Source organism: Orbicella franksi, chromosome 7 (assembly GCF_964199315.1).
Source record: "Orbicella franksi chromosome 7, jaOrbFran1.1, whole genome shotgun sequence".
NCBI lineage: Eukaryota > Metazoa > Cnidaria > Anthozoa > Scleractinia > Merulinidae > Orbicella > Orbicella franksi.
Window position 1 is genome coordinate 5,323,855 of NC_138151.1, and position 20,001 is coordinate 5,343,855.

At 40.9% G+C, this 20,001-nt stretch overlaps 1 protein-coding gene across 1 annotated transcript; it reads left to right on the forward strand.

The window, feature by feature from the left end:
- Window positions 1-1,096: 1,096 nt before the first annotated feature.
- Window positions 1,097-18,838, forward strand: LOC145493483 (uncharacterized). Its single transcript, XM_081472962.1, has 8 exons — window positions 1,097-1,422; window positions 10,071-10,278; window positions 10,686-10,996; window positions 11,340-11,480; window positions 12,911-13,233; window positions 14,139-15,287; window positions 15,754-16,021; window positions 18,437-18,838. Exons 1-8 carry the CDS (start codon window positions 1,246-1,248, stop codon window positions 18,833-18,835), a joined length of 2,976 nt encoding a protein of 991 aa, XP_081329088.1. The 5' UTR covers window positions 1,097-1,245; the 3' UTR covers window positions 18,836-18,838.
- The last annotated feature ends 1,163 nt before the right edge of the window (window positions 18,839-20,001 follow it).

Sequence of the window (20,001 nt, forward strand, 5' to 3'; positions counted from 1 at the left end):
TCGACCGGGATGAAAGAAACACAACTAAAATGGTGGAACATAAACTTGAATCGTTCGCGGCTGTCGCAGCTTTGTGGACTCTTGTAACTTTACTAATAAAGCTAATTCGCCTGCGGAAATACAAACAAGACAAAAATTATGCCATTTTGGCCGCTATGTTGCGAAAGCGAAGCTATTTTGTCAAAAAAGTTTCGTCCCGGGCTGGAGTGTTCATATGGGAAAATTGTCATCCCAGTTACCGAGATCTCGGTCGCAAAAACCGAAATCTCGGTAACAGGGCCGGCTTCTCATGTGAACACATCGAAATTTTTACAAGGATAGAGTGGCGAGGCGAGATCTCGGAAACCGAGCCAGCCCGGTCGACCGGGCTCACATGAAGAGGTCCCAACATAGCTCAAATAGCACTGTAGAGATGCCCAGCGAAACCACGCATGAAATAATTTTCGACGTTTCGAAACACTGTATATTGAGGTAAGACTAAAGAAATTTAAAAGAATTTAGTCCCCAAGCATTAAAAATAAATTTCCTAGACTATACACCGATTCTGGTATTTCCATTTCTTTCGCATTTTATTTCGACGTCGCAATGTTATTTTCATTTTCGAGAAGATGTTCGTTCCCTCTTTTTAGAAAACCAGGCCGTTTCAATTCAGTTTACAAAGGGGAACATTTTTTCTGACGAAATAACTGTTAGGCTAGCTGCCATGTGATTTTTTCTCTCTCCAATACTAGTATGCAAATTTCAGGCTCTCGAGTTTTGGGGACGTTTCCAGGCGGAGTTTATTTACGAAGGGCTCCAGTCGAGAAAAATAATGTCTGAGGTTGCAAAGTGGTTGCAGGGTATCGTAATGTAAAAACTATCGGGTAACGAAGGGTTTAGGAAGGCGAAACAATCCAAAGGTAGTTTAATTTTCTGTTTGCTTCCTTGTTTTTTCTTTTCTTTTCAATTCTTTTCTTTCTTTCTTTCTTTTTTTTTTTTTGCGGTTGGATCTCGCATCTGATTGGTGCCTACACAATCGACATGTCAAAATCAAATCAAGGTGTTCACGGCTTTTTGACTTTCACAGCAACACTGATATGTTTTCAAAGTCTGGGCTAAGTTTGACTCCGAAGGTCACGAAGTCATGAAACAAACACATGCTTGTAAACGCTCTTTAGGGTTTTCTTTGAAGGAAGCTTTTCACGTTTAGTTCTCTACCAGTGTTATGTATATAGCAGCAATACAAATCCATTGAAATTTGGGGAAATGGCTCTTAGCAAAACCAAAATTATCGAGGAAATCGACGATCTGTCCGAAATGTTTCAAGCTATGGCTGCTCTTGGTATTTCGTGTAAAGGATTAAAAACTTTGGACGACATGAAAGCCCGAGCAAGAGCTGAATTAGGTCAGACACCGAATAAGCCAAGCTGGACAGCAGGACAGGTATGAATTAATTGATTATGAACAGAGGGCACGCATTTTTTAATTTTACTGCGATCATGAGGTAGTTTTCTGTCGTTTGAGAACCGACTAAGCACAGTCGATAAAGGGAAGCCATGACTAGCGGGGTCGCTGAAGAAGAGGCAAGATAGAAATGTTCAGTTTGCCTCAGCTCAGGACCCTCAAAGATCTCTAAAGCGATTCGTGATCCGCTTCCCATGGTACAAATTTGATTTTGATAAAAGTGAATGCAGGTCATTCCAAGTCAAGCATCCATGCTCGATACGAGACGACTAGTTTCGAGTCGAAATGAATTTTGATTTGCACGACTCGTGGATAACTTAAGTCAGTATTCACTACCCGACAAGTACAGCTCAGTGGGGAACTATCAGGGCTAGCCAAAACGCCGCATTTTACGCACTGAACGTAACACGAGAGGAAGCAAGGAAAACTGCTTGTACATCACGCTCTTTATAATACAGAGGTGTGAGTTTAGAACCCTCCAATACACCGAATGACATGGGTTTACATATATTCACATATTATGTGAATGTTTAAATATATATATTGAAACTATTTTATGTAAATGTTGGAATATGTGATAATTTAATTTCTCTTATATACCGAACGAAAATCTCGCCGATGATCAGCGGCGAGGTAATTCTGTCTGTATCATAAGGAACCAAAATCTCGCCGATGTTCAGCGGCGAGGTAGCTCTGTCTGTATAATAAAGGAACCAAAATCTCGCCGATGATCAGCGGCGAGGTAGTTCTGTCTGTATAATAAAGGAACCAAAATCTCGCCGATGTTCAGCGGCGAGGTAATTCTGTCTGTATAGTAAGGAACCAAAATCTCGCCGATGTTCAGCGGCGAGGTAATTCTGTCTGTATAATAAAGGAACCAAAATCTCGCCGATGTTCAGCGGCGAGGTAGTTCTGTCTGTATAATAAAGGAACCAAAATCTCGCCGATGTTCAGCGGCGAGGTAGTTCTGTCTGTATAATAAAGGAACCAAAATCTCGCCGATGTTCAGCGGCGAGGTAGTTCTGTCTGTATAATAAGGAACCAAAATCTCGCCGATGTTCAGCGGCGAGGTAATTCTGTCTGTATAATAAAGGAACCAAAATCTCGCCGATGTTCAGCGGCGAGGTAGTTCTGTCTGTATAATAAAGGAACCAAAATCTCGCCGATGTTCAGCGGCGAGGTAGTTCTGTCTGTATAATAAAGGAACCAAAATCTCGCCGATGTTCAGCGGCGAGGTAGTTCTGTCTGTATAATAAGGAACCAAAATCTCGCCGATGTTCAGCGGCGAGGTAATTCTGTCTGTATAATAAAGGAACCAAAATCTCGCCGATGTTCAGCGGCGAGGTAGTTCTGTCTGTATAATAAAGGAACCAAAATCTCGCCGATGTTCAGCGGCGAGGTAGTTCTGTCTGTATAATAAAGGAACCAAAATCTCGCCGATGTTCAGCGGCGAGGTAGTTCTGTCTGTATAATAAGGAACCAAAATCTCGCCGATGTTCAGCGGCGAGGTAATTCTGTCTGTATAATAAAGGAACCAAAATCTCGCCGATGTTCAGCGGCGAGGTAATTCTGTCTGTATAATAAAGGAACCAAAATCTCGCCGATGTTCAGCGGCGAGGTAATTCTGTCTGTATAATAAGGAACCAAAATCTCGCCGATGTTCAGCGGCGAGGTAATTCTGTCTGTATAATAAAGGAACCAAAATCTCGCCGATGATCAGCGGCGAGGTAGTTCTGTCTGTATAATAAAGGATACAAAATCTCGCCGATGTTCAGCGGCGAGGTAGTTCTGTCTGTATAATAAAAGAACCAAAATCTCGCCGATGTTCAGCGGCGAGGTAGTTCTGTCTGTATAATAAAGGAACCAAAATCTCGCCGATGTTCAGCGGCGAGGTAATTCTGTCTGTATAATAAAGGAACCAAAATCTCGCCGATGTTCAGCGACGAGGTAATTCTGTCTGTATAATAAAGGAACCAAAATCTCGCCGATGTTCAGCGGCGAGGTAGTTCTGTCTGTATAATAAAGGAACCAAAATCTCGCCGATGTTCAGCGGCGAGGTAGTTCTGTCTGTATAATAAAGGAACCAAAATCTCGCCGATGTTCAGCGGCGAGGTAGTTCTGTCTGTATAATAAGGAACCAAAATCTCGCCGATGTTCAGCGGCGAGGTAATTCTGTCTGTATAATAAAGGAACCAAAATCTCGCCGATGTTCAGCGGCGAGGTAATTCTGTCTGTATAATAAAGGAACCAAAATCTCGCCGATGTTCAGCGGCGAGGTAATTCTGTCTGTATAATAAGGAACCAAAATCTCGCCGATGTTCAGCGGCGAGGTAATTCTGTCTGTATAATAAAGGAACCAAAATCTCGCCGATGATCAGCGGCGAGGTAGTTCTGTCTGTATAATAAAGGATACAAAATCTCGCCGATGTTCAGCGGCGAGGTAGTTCTGTCTGTATAATAAAAGAACCAAAATCTCGCCGATGTTCAGCGGCGAGGTAGTTCTGTCTGTATAATAAAGGAACCAAAATCTCGCCGATGTTCAGCGGCGAGGTAATTCTGTCTGTATAATAAAGGAACCAAAATCTCGCCGATGTTCAGCGACGAGGTAATTCTGTCTGTATAATAAAGGAACCAAAATCTCGCCGATGTTCAGCGGCGAGGTAGTTCTGTCTGTATAATAAAGGAACCAAAATCTCGCCGATGTTCAGCGGCGAGGTAGCTCTGTCTGTATAATAAAGGAACCAAAATTTCGCCGATGATCGGCGGCGAGGTAGTTCTGTCTGTATAATAAAGGATACAAAATCTCGCCGATGTTCAGCGGCGAGGTAATTCTGTCTGTATAATAAAGGAACCAAAATCTCGCCGATGTTCAGCGGCGAGGTAGTTCTGTCTGTATAATAAAGGAATCAAAATCTCGCCGATGTTCAGCGGCGAGGTAATTCTGTCTGTATAATAAAGGAACCAAAATCTCGCCGATGTTCAGCGGCGAGGTAGTTCTGTCTGTATAATAAAGGAACCAAAATCTCGCCGATGTTCAGCGGCGAGGTAGTTCTGTCTGTATAATAAAGGAACCAAAATCTCGCCGATGTTCAAGACCTGCGTCCTGTCTACTCAAGGCAGCAGCAATACTCAGATTCTTTGACAATTAAGCTAATGCAGTAGAGGACAAGTTAGGCGCAGTGCTACTATAACTATTATGGATGTAGTCAATGTTTGAAGTCATCCTAAACAACTGAAAGGGTAGAGAACGAACAGGGCTCCACCTAAACTCATTTCCCCGTACTATATATAGTTAACAACTGGTTAAAATCTTTTAGGTCCACCGGATAAAAGACGCCAGTTGCAACGTGCCTGCAACTACGGAAAACATAGTAAAAAGAGACAAGGTACAAAATAATTTTGGTCTATGATATTTGACTGATTCCATTGTTGCAAGCTTATATCATAAAAGAAAAAAGCCCGCTTTTGTTTTCATTTTGATTACAAGAGAAATTAACTATGACTGAAGAGGATGTCATGTAGTGGAAGTCATTCATGTACTTCATTCCACAGGTAATGCCCTTATTGGAGCAAGACTTGAGGTAGAATACAACCGAGTTAATTTGGATGGCTCCACTGACTATCTCGGCTGGATAAAGGGCACCATCGTGATAACAATGGGTTGGCAGGCCTACACAACTCCTATCCACGTGTAATAGCCGCTTTGAGAGTTTTGCTCGAACTAGTATATCTTTGAGGATCTGCCCCTTTTGTATTGTACGATAGGGGGATCTTTGAATATTTCGCTAAGCAATAATCCTGTTTTTCGGAGGACATTTCACCAGAGTAGAGCCGTTAGAGGTCATAGGTCTGCGTGGTTTCCGCTGTTATCCGCGTGTAATTTGTTGAGTTTGACACGTCTGTTTTTGGCCACGTGCTACTTTTTTTGGCTCATTTGATTGCAAGATATGTTTTAAGCTCTCTAAATATTAGCTCTGGAGGGACAAAGTTTGAAATATTCCGTGAGCATGTTGGTTACTTGCATTTTGTATTATTACGCCGGGCCCATATAAACTTTACATCAAAAATATGTTTAGAATTGCTGTAGAGTACTTCTTCATTCATCTCGGCGAGGATCATTAACCTAGCCGCCGATCACCATCATCATCATCAGCGAGATTTCCGTCCATTTAATACAGACAGAATTTCCTTGCCGCTGAACATCGGCGAGATTTTGGTTCCTTTATTACACAGACAGAATTACCTCGCCGCTGAACATCGGCGAGATTTTGGTTCCTTATTATACAGACAGAATTACCTCGCCGCTGAACATCGGCGAGATTTTGGTTCCTTTATTATACAGACAGAACTACCTCGCCGCTGAACATCGGCGAGATTTTGGTTCCTTTATTATACAGACAGAATTACCTCGCCGCTGAACATCGGCGAGATTTTGGTTCCTTTATTACACAGACAGAATTACCTCGCCGCTGAACATCGGCGAGATTTTGGTTCCTTATTATACAGACAGAATTACCTCGCCGCTGAACATCGGCGAGATTTTGGTTCCTTTATTATACAGACAGAATTACCTCGCCGCTGAACATCGGCGAGATTTTGGTTCCTTTATTATACAGACAGAATTACCTCGCCGCTGAACATCGGCGAGATTTTGGTTCCTTTATTATACAGACAGAATTACCTCGCCGCTGAACATCGGCGAGAAAGAGCGTCTATATATGTTAATGTTATTTCGCATATGAAAGTAGTATTCACATATTGAGAACATGGCGTAATTTTTGCCGTTCTGTATATTGAAAGAATCACATAATATGTGTTTGTCTGAACGCCGGAATGACATGTATATAAACTATGGTATATACAAAAAAAACAAGGAGAGGAAGCAAGGAGGAGAGCATGTACGCATACTTCGTTCTATAAGCGTGAGTCCGGAACAAAGACTACTAGCTCCTCGGGACTAACTCACGTCTCGAGCCAAATCTTACGTATTTAATTTACTACCATCGTGACCAATTTATATCCGACGTGCTATATTTTCGTAGGTGAGCGCAGAATCGACGACTAACGCTGATCAAATGAAACGACTGCCGAATCCAAAAGTCGTTACCTTTTCCTATTGAAGCGCTAGTCAAGAAACTGTAGCACGCCTCTTCATCCATTCCAGGAGGCTAGTAACTAACATTCTTTCATTGAAAGTTGTTTTCGTAACGCTTGAAAGCCCACCTATGAAATTGAATGTCAACGCTACGTGTCGATTTAGCCATATTGTAAACTGAAGAAATTCATAAGTAATACGCCTGCTTATTAAAATGGAAACTTCCTAATTGTAATCAAAGTTAGAACAAAACTGCGCCGTTTTTAAAGGGACAATCTCCGAAAATTTCTTTTGCCTTGCGGAGTTCGCAAAAATACCCGCGTTCAAATGAATGATGTCTCGTCCTGATCACTTGATGGGATGGAACGGAATAAGTCTGGCCTAAATTCAGTCGCCTCTCTGTCGTCGCTCGCGGCCGGAGTGGTGTTTTGCGACAGAGAGACGAGAGGCCATTAAAACCTGCAGTGAGCGATGAAAGCGGCCTGAATTTCCGGTCTGGATAGGAATGAGGAAGCCAAAGCTAATTATTAGAGATACGAACAATTGTGCCAATGGTAAAGCAATCAAATCAGTTTAGTTTTAAAGCAATATTGTGTGTTGTTGAATGAGTTAAATCGCATTTAATAAACGTTTACTAATAGGAGAGATTAGTGTTATGTTTTTCGTCTGAAAATGAATGTTATTTACCATTTGAATGCGTGACAACGAAGAAGAGGTCATCGCAGATCGTCATCTATGCCATGGTAGGTGTGAGTGAGATTAGAGAAAGAAAAAGTTTCAGGTTTACATCTAAAATTACCATAAACTTGGCTCGAAGATCTGTTTAAAAAAAAACAGACAGCGATATGTTGAAACTCTGCCAATGGGTCACGAAATTAAACGTCTGGAAAGCTGGGATATTATTTGAGTTGGACAGTTTGAAACGATTGGTGAGGCAAAGGAACTTAAGTGATCGAGGCTTCGCACGTATTCCTCAATATGACTCTTTTAATGTTTATAATCTCGCATATTTAATGAATAATAAGTCACTCACTCAGTCATGCCCATTACGCCGGTTGGCGTGCAGGGCAGCAACGTAATTTCTCTACATATGCCGGTCCTTTGCCATGACTTGAACGCCATTCCAGGTCTTTTCCATCTGCTTCATTTCCTTCTTCACCGAGCGCCGTCAGGTGATCTTCGAGTTACCCCTCTTCGAGCTTTCCCTCTGGCGTTCAGTGTAGGGCAGTATGATGATGGAGGGTTCTTGGCGGATGACATGGCCAATCCACCCCGAGCGCCACCTGATTAGGATAGTAGACATGGACATGGTTCCACGCCATTCGAGAAGGTCTTTGTTTGAGATGGTGTTGGGCCAAAAACTGTGCAGAATGTTGCGAAGGCTGTTGGTGTGAAATGTGGATAGGTTTGTTAAATTTTCTCGGTCAATCCCAGGCATTCCGAAGTGTACAGGAGACTTTGACGACACAGGTGTGGTATAGTTTCTACTTGGTTTGAGTACTGTAAGTGGAAGAGCGCCGAACCTTGTTGATCATGTTGATAGAGTTTCTTGTCTTGTTGAGAGGGCGCCGGCTCTAGATGTTAAGGACTGCTCCTCCATCTCTGCTGAGGATGCTACCGAGATAGGTGAATTTTTTGTCCGCGCGGTATGAAAGGTCTTCATTTTTGACCTGGACTGGGCGGCTTCTGTTGTTGATATTCTGTTCCTAATTTAATAAGTCTTCTTACTGCTGCTCTTGAGACCGACTAACTATCCAAAGACATTGAGTCGCCGCATCGCTAATCCAGGTCTGCCAGAGAAGGGGGTCTTTTCTGATGCCCCTGATCTGGTCCTCTGTTGTGCGCCGCATGATCAGCTCTACGAAGAGATTGAAAAACATTGTGGACAGTCTTGACTTCGAACAGGATGTCTATGTTACAAACAATTAATGCAACAGGCAAAGTACGTTGCGGTAGAAGCTAAGCTTCTGTTGATCTCGATGAGTTGAGAGGGGATTCCAAACGCTAGTAGTAGCCGTTAGAGGCTGTACCAGTGCATGCTGTCGAACTGCTTTGCCGACATCCGACAAAGATTCGAAAAGTTCACACAGAGGAACCGCTCTCCTTCGGTACACTGTTTAATAATATTTCTAAGCGTAAAAATATGGCCTCATCAGCCTCTTCCTCATTGAAACCTGCCTACCCCTCTCGAAACTTAAGGACCACAGCCAGTGATAGGAGCTTCATTGATGACTTCTGCAACGATCTTGCCCGGACTCAAAAATAATATTGTATGGCGAGGGGATTTTAGGAGCGCAGAGCTCAGTAACTTTGGATATAAACGCTTCGTTTTGGTGCTCAGTTTCTCATTGATGGTTGCCATGATGAATGGCACGAAGTCCTTCTGTTAATGCGTATAAAAAAATTTCTGTGCTGGTCTCAGCATATATTTGCTTGTATAGAAGGTAAATGCTTTCTACTCCAAATTCGAACAACTCGCAGAGCGTTTTACAATATTTTTGTTTCTCAAATATGTTGTAACTTATTTTTCCTAAATTCTACTTCCATGAAAGGAAAGGTTTCTTTATTGACTTTGTTGTTCTTTTTTCTTTGGAAAAAATGATTTGTTCGTGCCTCTTGAATGATTTGTGCCTCTTGAATGATTTGTCTCTGAAAGCGATGATTTGTGAAAGGAAAGGTTTCTTTATTGACTTTGTTGTTCTTTTTTCTTTGGAAAAAATGATTTGTTTGTGCCTCTTGAATGATTTGTGATAGGCTCTGCTGCAGTAAATACTTGTCAAGGCCTTTTTCGCGCCTTTTGTCTCCAACTACAAAGAGTTGTACCAATAAGGAACCCCTACTGAGTTCTAGCAATATAGTACTCACAGGTGAGCAAAACAAGCTAATGTCTTATGGATATGAGCCAGGGCTATAAACTTGGCCGTCGTGGTGACTGATTCCGAAACTTACAAATTGACTTAAACCGAACTTTATGGAAAACTTTTGGCAAAAGCTGAGTCGCAATCAACTTAACTAGTACTAACGTTTACCAAAATAAGTCTAGGTGAAAATCAGGTAAAATGCTCTCAGTCGGAGCAACCTTTGATGTTTTAATGGGGAACTGTATCAACTGAAAATTACATCCATTTAAAGTCAAATAACATCAGCACTTTGAAAATGACTCGTTTGCTATTAATGGGTACATTTTAATGTACATTTGAAGGCATCTTAAAAGATGCTGAAATTTAACCGGGATGTCGTAAAGAGCATATAGCATTTCATAACCACGCCCGAGGAACTTATCACAAAGATTGACTAATAGTAATATCTGAGATTTGCCGAAATACCGAAATCTTTTCTTGAACATCCAAGACTGAGACTTCATACGATTTTGGACTCTGAAGAACACAGAAAAACGAGACTCTTTGAACCATTATAAAGGATTCCGAGACCCACAAATTTCGGTGCACCATTCACCACAACTACTATAGGACTGATCAACTCCATTATTCACCATGGATTCCAGTAATAAAGTTCTTATCTTTATTCTCAGGCCTTCTCGATTTTGTCACAAGCAAAAGACGAAGATGAAAGGAAAAGAAGAGTGTTGCTGAATTTTTTCTCTCAAAGCGAGAATTGTCTGAAGAAACTGGATGACAAACTTGTTCAATTGCCACAGCAGAACATGCGCTCCATTGAAGAAAAAATAAAAACTCACGAAGAACAACTTAAACAGAAGGAATACTTTCTTCTTGTGGCAGGTAAATGATTATTGTCAGCTGAAGCTCGTAAATGTGAAAGTCGTAATTAGAGCTGGCCGGTTACAAGGGTAAAATCCTGTGAGCGATCACCCAAAGAAAAAGTGAGTTGGTCACTAACAAGAGCTTCCAGCATTCGAAAGGGATCACGAATGAAGGGGCCCGATAGAACAGTATACAGATCTATTGTTCATAGCAAACAGAACAAAATTCACCTATCTACATATTACCTTTGGTTTTCTTTTTACGCGAATAGTCGCAGATAATCGCTGGTAGCCACACCGGATATAGTCACAGTCGCTTAAAGGAATGGCCACAAACGGGAGCTTTTAATTACAATTTGGTATCGGGAAAATCAGCAGGCTTTCATGAGGGTGGTCGCTGAGGGAAGCTGGTTTCTTATGTTACAGGTGAGACAGGATCTGGAAAAAGCAGCTTGGTGAATCTCGTTCTGGGAGAGAAACTTCTTCCATATTCTGTACTCAGTACAACGTCCACCATATGCGAACTGAAGTATGGAGAGCAACGAAGAATTGTGGCCCACTTTAAGGACAAGGATCCTAAAACCGGGCTTCCAACTATGGAGTTCCCTCTAGAGGCTGAATCCTCTGAACAAAGTTATCTTCAGCAGATCTCTCATTATGTTCACGTAAAGAGTGATCGAGAAAAAGGTTCAGTTTACAAAAAGATTGAACTCTTTTGGCCTCACCAGCTTTTGGAGGTATTTATTTGCGATGTGATAACAAATTAATCCCTTCCCGTAATTAATTATTTGAAAAGTAACCAAAAGTATTCCGAGGACGGGACAAAGCAAAGAGGTTCCACGGAATCCATTTGTTGTAGCTTAGTACACTGTTATCACACCCAATCAGCACCTGAGTCATGTCCTTCCCTTCACAGCACAATTCATTAATATCCAAAAGAATCTTCAACATTAAACACGCATACAAAACGTTTAATCATTCCTAGGTTTCAAATTCTACTTATTTTGTGAATAATCTCATATGCCTTCGTGGGGTAGTTAGAATAAAAGGCAGCCAACCTTTCTACTGTCTATATTTCAGAAAGGCGTGGTAATAATTGACAGTCCGGGTGTTGGTGAGTCCGACATCATGGATGGGATAGTCACGCAGTATTTACCAGAAGCCTTTGCGTTCATTTATGTCATAAACAGTGCAAACGCTGGAGGAGTTCAGAAAGACAGAGTAAGTATTGGCAATGAATGAAGGCAGTAAGAATACTATGTCGTACTGAAGGTATAGGTCTACGAGCCCCTCCAGGCGTCAAGTGCAAGACTCGTTCGGACTCTTGAATGGAGAACAGCCATAGAATTCACACTCAAAAATTAATAAAATCGCGCTAATCGTTAATTGGGTCATTACGGTCATTTGGCAGAATTTTTGGGATCGAAAAGAATTATTTTTGGCTCTTGTTGTTAGTTTCTGTTGAAACATTTAGTTGTATGGAAACTCTTTTAACCAGCGTTGACGATTTCCGCGCTGCTTTAAACGCCTGTGTATCGGTGGGAGAATGTTAACGTTAAAATAAAACGACCATTCAGCGTGACTATTGCTAGGAAACATTAGCTTGTAATTTATTAGCAGTAACTCAACAGTTAAAACCACGAACTGTACTAAACAAACATCGTGCAAGCAAAATTTATTTTATTATTCATCTAAGAATAAATGTATACGGCTGGCATCTCCAACACCAACTTAGCCACAACCACTTGTCGATGGTGTTTGTCCACCTCCACCGCCGCCATGCCCACCACCTCCGCCACCACCGCACTCGCCGCTGCCTAGGAATTGTAATCTAAACATTTTAATCGTAATTTTAAATTTTTAGCAAAGTTAGATTTAAATACACGACCCCACAAGCTTTTAGTTTTAATTATTATCGTGTTTAAATAAAGTTTATCTATCTATCTATCTATCTATCTATCTATCTATCTATCTATCATCACCGCCACCCCACCGCCGCGATCACATTTCTATTATTGTTTTTGTCTACCACCCCAACCCCTGCCACCACCACAACCACCACTGCCACCACCACCACATATCTATTTTATGTCCACCACTTCGGTCACCGTCAACTCCGCAGGTACCGCTACCACCACCACATTTCTATTTTTCGTCAACGACCACCACCATCACATCATTTCCAGGCCATTTCTTTTGGCCTACTACCACCGTCGCCAGGGCATGAACTTTGACTGAACAGGGCGTGTGATTTTATGTAAATCTAATCTGTCCTTAGCAGGGTCCGGACGTGTCCTAAACAGGGTGTGGATGCACAGTTGTTGTTGTTAAATATGGCTCATTCCGCACTGATCAATTCGAGACTTGATAAGCTTGCCGATATATCAGGAACGTTTTCAATCAACATCAGAAAATAATATTGTACTGTATGGTTGTCAGTATCCTTTATTCTACCTCGTCCATTGTCTAAACAGGATTCTAGGATATAGGGTGTTGTCTTCCGTATGGTATGTAGTTTTAAATAAAATGTTTTCTTTTCCTAAACTGGATCGGCGCCCTTATAACAAAATACGGATTTAATACGCCCCAGGGATTTGTTTGCCCAAAATGATTAATATGTTCGAATGATCACCCTTACTTTTGATTCTCAGCTTGAAAAGCTGCTAGAAGACGTTAGAAAAGTGACGCTTGAAGGACAGGGAGGATTTTCTCCCCAGTGTGCCATGTTCGTGTGCAACAAGTGGGACCAAATACCTGATAAAGAAGCTAGCGAGGTCAGGAATCATGTGATCAAAAAGCTGAAGAACTGTTGGCCTGGTCTTGTTCCCGAGTCGCAGATCATCCATATATCGACGACGAACGCCAGTATCGCTCAGAACCACGGAATAATCACCGAAGACTTCTCCGCTCTTATGAATTGTATGAAGTGTATGGTCTTGAAGAGCATCGAGGCCAGGCTAGAAATGCATTGGAAGTAAGCACACTATGGTTCGCTTTTAATTTGTTTACATTGAATGGAAAAAATCAGTCTGCTTGAGAAAAATTTATAGGAATTGAGTGATAAACGCGCGAGAACAGATGATAGCTTTTTTAGTGAGGATTAGAAATAACAAAAAGGCCGGCTTGTTCGTGTTACGCTGTTTCCGAGTTGAGAGTATGCAATATAAAATTAATTTTCACTGTCCAGCTTGTATTAAATCGGTCAGTATAGCAAACCAAATTATATATCAGCAATTTAGTTCTCATTACGATGGACAAAATACAGAATAAAAAAAATTACATAAACATAGCGACATTGAAAGGGAATGTAAAAAGATATCAACAAGAACCAATGAAACAACTCCAACTTTGGTTATAACTTGAGTTAAACGTAAAGAGTCCAGATTGCAGTGAAGCAGTGGGACGTGAAAATGGTCTCACAGATGCTCAACTATAATAAAATCTTGCAAGTCAAATTCGTAAATGATATCAATGTAGTTTGGCTGGATTGCTTTCCCGCGAGTAGCTACGAGAAGAATTGTTTCCTAGCTTCAGTACATTGTAAATCTTGAATTTGCGATACCTTTGGCACGACGTCTGAATAGGAGTCGTGTTTCTGCCTCGCTACAGTGGAACCTAATTCCAATCAAGTACGGTAGGCCAGGGCAGAAGCATGACGTTTGGGCTGTAGCAGAGTACGCCTAAATACTTTGGTCCAACAATTGGTATACTCCAAGTCGTCTTCACAACAATACTAAGCTATGCAGATTTTTTTAAGGAAGGAAAAGCAGTGGCACCGAAGTCCATGAACATACAAAAAAGATCTTGGTCAATATCCATCCATCTTTGCAAAACAAGTTTAGTCAGTAACCCAGGTGTGAATTTTTTTTTTTTTTTAAGGTGGCTGGATTGTCTTCTCTCGCGAGTAATTTACCAAGGAAAGGCTTTCGTGATGAACGCTTCTAGAGATCACAAGAAAGTACAGCTGAGAATGAACCTAATTCTTCGCCGTTTGAGTCAGATTAAGGCCGAACAAGGTCAAGTCATTGAAAAGCTTCGCAAAGATATGAAAGTCCATGTCAGTGATGCTGTAAAGAGGCTCTCCGAATACCTCAAATCACCTGATGTCAGAGCTCGCTTCACCTCATGGACCTTGGACGAAGTTCCAAAGGCCGAGCATTCTTGGGAAGTGACAAAAAGCAACATCACAAAAGCGTTACGAACCCGTCTGAAAGAAATCGTGGACCAATGGGAGGAGGATAACCAAGTGTTTAGAAACGCTCGTGAGTCACTTGTACAGCACTTTCAAGAGCGGTACAACTTTGTTGAAGGGCAACTCCGAAATCTCCAAGGAGCTGCCACAGCTGAGGACCATGATATGCCAGAAAGTAATCCTCCAGCTAAACCATTGTTTACAACAAGTGAAAAGGTTATCATCGGAGTCGCTAGTCCAATCTGGGTTCCACTTAGCCTAGTTGCGTTGGTGATCGGCGCCCCTGTGGTCGGCGTACTGGCGATTAAAAACAAGATAGAAGATAATAATAGAATCAGTAAATACGAAAGAAACAAGTGTATTTTTATGGCAGAGGCGTCCGCAAACTATCTGGACGGTGTATCAAACGAAAACGTGCTCAGATTCTTCGTGAAGGACCAACTGAAGGAGGCTAAGTTGTGCCTGAAGCAAATTGAAGCCCGCATTCCAGAGCTTATCGGGGCTGACGAGCTGTTGTTTAATCAACTCCGTGACGAAACACGCTCAAAAAAAGATATTCAAGACCTATATCAACCATCAGTGGATGAGGCGTCTTATATCAGAGGACGTCTGGCAGTATTTGGATTAAAAGAAATCCGTGCCGTTGACATCAGCAGCGATGAGTTAGACTGGAAAGAAGACAATTCCCCCCGCCTTGGGTGTGGTGTGTTTGCCACTGTGTATCAAGGAATGCTGAAAAGATATGGAGTGGAGCAAACTGTGGCATTAAAGGTTTACAACGAAGTGCTTGATGCCAAAAATGCGAACCAAATCATGGTAGAAATGGAACTGTTGAGGTGAGGAAGTTGCCTTATATATGTTTCTATTTTCGTAATCTTCGCATTCAGCAATCCATTTACTCTGGCTTTTATCAGGTGTTGAAGTGATTCCTTCAACAATTAGCTGATACGCCTCATTGTAAAAGTTTGGGGACGAAAGTAACTTTGGCTACTAGTGAGTTGGTCTTTAGAATTCATCGTAGCGTGGTCCTGAAATGGTCTTCTTTTTGTCAAGGAGGAGACTACACCATAGTACTTTGAAAAGGTGGTCTTAACTTTAAAGCAAGTTTTAGAATGCTTATACTAAAAAAAGTAAGACTTTTTATCTAGTATATAATTAGGACGAGCGGAAAGGGAATAGGGCGAATCTTCGTAGTAGAATCTTTGCTTTTCGGTCTTACTTTTACTTAATTATTCTTCTCTTTTTTGTCACTTATTTCGGCTGTTTTTTTTATATAATTACCACCTTTCTTTTGTTCATCAGAAAATTAGACCATCCTCACATTGTAAAGTTTTATGGCACATCCCTTCTCGACAAAGAGGGCATCACAAGAGTGATCTTGGTAATGGAAAAATGCAGAGGAAACTTAAAGAGTCTCATATTTCATAACCCAGAAGCAGCTCCAGCAAAATCTAGCAATCCGGCTGTCTTAAGAGAAGTATGTCGATGGGCGAAAGAGATCAGTGGTGCTCTTGCGTTCATACACAAACAGGGAATTATTCACAGAAACCTCACACTTGAGAACATCCTGGTATGAAACTATAAGCTCTTCACATGTACCATGATTAATTTCCTTTAAGATGTACTATTTTTGTTGACAGCCTTCTTTAGCGAACCAAATACCTCATTATTAAGTATAGTCGCTAGGGTTCAAGTAACATTATAACGAGTGTCGATACAGAGCACGGTTCAGTTCCCAGACTAAAATTTAGGATCCACGGTAGCGGCAACAGAACCGTAACTGACTGGTTTATTTGACTTCTCGAAAAGCAACACTAAGATTCTCACATTTGTAAACCTCACTGTTAGGACGAAACTCACGCTCTCATAAAAGTACACCTGGTGATTCCAGAAACCTCTCAAAAGAATTAAATTTAGCAGTGTTACAGGTTTTCAAAGTTAAAGTAATTTCGTACATGAGAAATAGAAAGTTCCAAAATTTTCCAAGTATTGGATCGGGCACTGTAATAACGAACCACTCTTGACGGTTTTCTTGTTGCCAGTTGAGAATGAATTCTACTCGTAAACAATTGTCTTGCTTTTTCTTTCAACTTTCTACACCTTTGATAACGTCGTACGTAACTAAATGCCAAGCCGGCTCTTAATCCGATTTTTTGTTAAAATCTTCATCAGTCGTGTGATAAATCTGTAAACTACCATGGCCAAACTTGCTCAGCTCGCAACCGTTTTGTGTCTATGCAGTCGGTAATGTCAAGACATTTGGCCGATATTAAGGAGCTTAAGAACCACGACAGCGACGCCGAGGACAACGTCGATTAAAAACTGAATTTATATTTTACCTACGAGGCTCGCTATACTCTAAAGTCATTTACTTTGTTTATCACTGTCAAAATTTAAAAAAAATTGGTCTTCGTGGTACACGTTCTCCAGACAACGTAGAATTTGGTCATTTCACGTGGTTGATTTGCAGAGGACAGCAAAGAAATGTACTAAGAATTATAACGCACGCGCGCCATTGTTCTACTTATTAAATCCATTTTGAAATCACTGGTTATCCTTGCAATCTGATTGGCTCTCAATGGTGCGATTTATTCACGAATCGCACTATTTTTTGCTCTAAATCGCATCTTTTTCTCAGCCATTGAGAATGGGACAGTAAAACAAAACAACAAATCAGATTTCACTATTAGTTTAACGTAAACAATAAAATTTCAGGAAAATGAAAGGCAAAAAGCCATTGTGTGGAGAATTTAGCAACTAGTATTGCCAAAACTTTGTTGTTATTGTGTTTTTTTTTTTCCAAAAAACTTGATGAATGTAATTAATTACAGTTTCTAAATGACGATTATCAGCTCCTTCAGGCTGAACGCCTACTTTAATGGAAGTTTCCAACTTTCAGTGTCCATTTTGACGAATATTTTGGCGATTTTTCTTCAACATCTGCTCAAAATCCGTATGATACCGAGTCCAGTAAAACATAAACAAACGAAAACCACACAACAACAAATTCAGGGCCACCTCAAGAAGGTAGATGTTTCCAGGTTTCTGGTAGTTTCAAACGAAGCAACAAAAGAGCTCAACTCTGTCGCTGTGAATAAACATAGTCAAAATATACCCCGCTCCACAAAACAGTGAATGAATGAACGTCTTACGAAGCTGGTGTTAGTCCCGCCATCTTGGAAATATCTTGAAACAAATGGCGCCGCAAGAACTTGACAAAGTCCTGAGTATTGAGTCCTTCGCCGAGGTCACAAAAAGAAACGGAGATGATAACGAGCTGGACTCCCTTAAAATCATGCCATTAAACGGTATGAAAGAAAAAAAACGTACCATCCACTGGGCATCGTGCACTCGAGGGAGTTTCACAACTCAAAAGAAATCCATCGCAGAATTACGCAGGATGCACCTTCAAATTCCTTCTCCAACGACAATGAAAAGTCTCAGCCTCAACCACAAAAGAAAGAAAGACCTTCCATCATTGATTCAGGCGACGAGAATTGAACCTTTATACCTGAAGCAGACTATTTTCGTTCTGACTTCAAAACCGCTTGTTTCTTTGTCATGCTCGGATGAGTTTTCGTCACATGACATCGTTTTGCATACTAAATGAGACGAAAGGCGTTTCCGGTTCCGCTTTTTTTTTTTTAACAAACCGGCTACTGGAACAATACACCAAAAGTCTAAAAATTAAGGCGATAAAATTGTGCGATTTCAAAATGGATCTAATAAAGTGGCAATTGAACTTCATGTCGTGCAATTTTGGTCTGAAATCATACACGCGTATGATTTCAGACCAAATTGCACTCCACTCAGTTCAATTACCATTATTAATTAAATCTTTCTTAAGCTCCCTGTTCTCCCAGCTCTTCCTTCGGGCTGTTTATTATATGGCTTTTTGCTCTGCCTTTGCAGGCCCGTACTCGGCCCGTGGGTATACAAACACAAGCGATATATATCAGTGATCATATGTGTATTTTTATTGAAGTTATCAGAAGAGCACTCAGTGAGGATTACCGATGTTGCCGTTTCCAAAGAAGCAAAGAACGTCACAGGTACTTTGACGGGAACCCTTTTCTACATCGCGCCGGAAGTGTTTCATTCAAAGCTGTATGACAGCAAAGTAGACATTTACAGCTTTGGTCTAATACTGTGGGAGATGTGGTATGGGAAACAGGCTTTCTCTGAAGTGAGGGCTTTCACTGCTATCGTCGATGCTGGTCATCGTCCTAAACATCTGAAAAACTGCGAGAAGCCTCCGCAGCCCTGGAAAGAATTGATGAAGAAATGCTGGAATGGAAACGCAGTGGAACGTCCTTCAGCTGAGGAATGTAACCAAAAGACAACTGAACTGTATGAACAGCTCGAGGTTGTAGAGTTAGTGTAACATTTCAGTGTCGAATGGACTAGTTTCTAGGAAACAGAATGAATGAATGAAAAAAAAAGGCTAAATAATACCTACAGCATGAAATCCAAATTAAAATTGCTTAAAGAATCGTAAAAATAAGGCCTCTTCTTTATGGGCAAGTTCCGTGTTCCGTAAAGATGCGTAAATACAGAGAACGTGTAAAGACTGCGTAAAGGATATTAAACGTTCGTAAAGAATAAGGATCTAGATGGATATGATTCACCACTTTCTAGAGAAATACATATTTTCTAGAGAGATACTCAAAGAAGTGAAATAATTATGTCTTGTCCATCTTCAATGGAAATACCGAATTATTTTGAGCTGTTTCTCTTGACACATTCTTTACGCATTTTCACTCATTGTTCTTCACGGACCTTTAATTTTCTTTACGCCGATCGATCTTTACGCGCTTTTATTAAACGCGTAAAGATGTACAAACTCGTCTTTACGGTTAGATTTCATTAACAACTTCTTTACGAAACGCGTAAAGGTAGTTTTACGCTTCTTTGCAACGAAACTGTTGCATGATCATCGTTTGTTGGATGTAGTCATTTCTGATATCACCATTCTCAAAATTTTAAAAGCCTGTAGGCGTCTGGTCCTCACACAAACGCGAATTTAGTGGTTTTCACATTAGGCACCAGTTTCTCTCGGTTTTCGCGCCATTTTTGCGTCCTTTCGAAGGTGTCAAAATGTCGAAGTAAGCACAAGCGTCGATCGATCTTTTGATCATTTTTCGCTGTTTGAACTCTGCTTCGCCTGAGCAAAATCCAGTTCACCATCGGTTCGTTTCCTTCGATTTCAAGGCAAAGTTTTTGGCCGCATACAACTGCTGAAGACAGTATACCCCACACCAGAACAATCAGTTTTTCTGTTTTTTTTTCTTTTTTTTTTTTTTTTTTTGCTATAGCTGGAGTACCTTCAGGTATTTACTCTAAGAAGGAAAGGCCAGTCCCTGCCAGTCTATTGTTAAAGAACATAAGATGAATTTTATAGGGAAATCTTCTGGTGGAAATTCTTGGTGGAAAAACTCGGTAAATATTTAAATTGCGTGTACTTAGGATTAATTTAGCTCAAAGAGAATGAGTTTCATCAAGTTTTTTTTTTGGTGTTTTTTTTTTTTTAATCTGGACGGTTATCTTGAT

Coding starts and splice junctions, on each gene's coding strand:
- LOC145493483 (XM_081472962.1), top strand. CDS start 1,246: ATGGCTCTTAGCAAAACCAAAATTATCGAGGAAATCGACGATCTGTCC. Junction 1,423..10,070: donor CAAGCTGGACAGCAGGACAG/GTATGAATTAAT, acceptor CTTTATTCTCAG/GCCTTCTCGATTTTGTCACA. Junction 10,279..10,685: donor ATACTTTCTTCTTGTGGCAG/GTAAATGATTAT, acceptor CTTATGTTACAG/GTGAGACAGGATCTGGAAAA.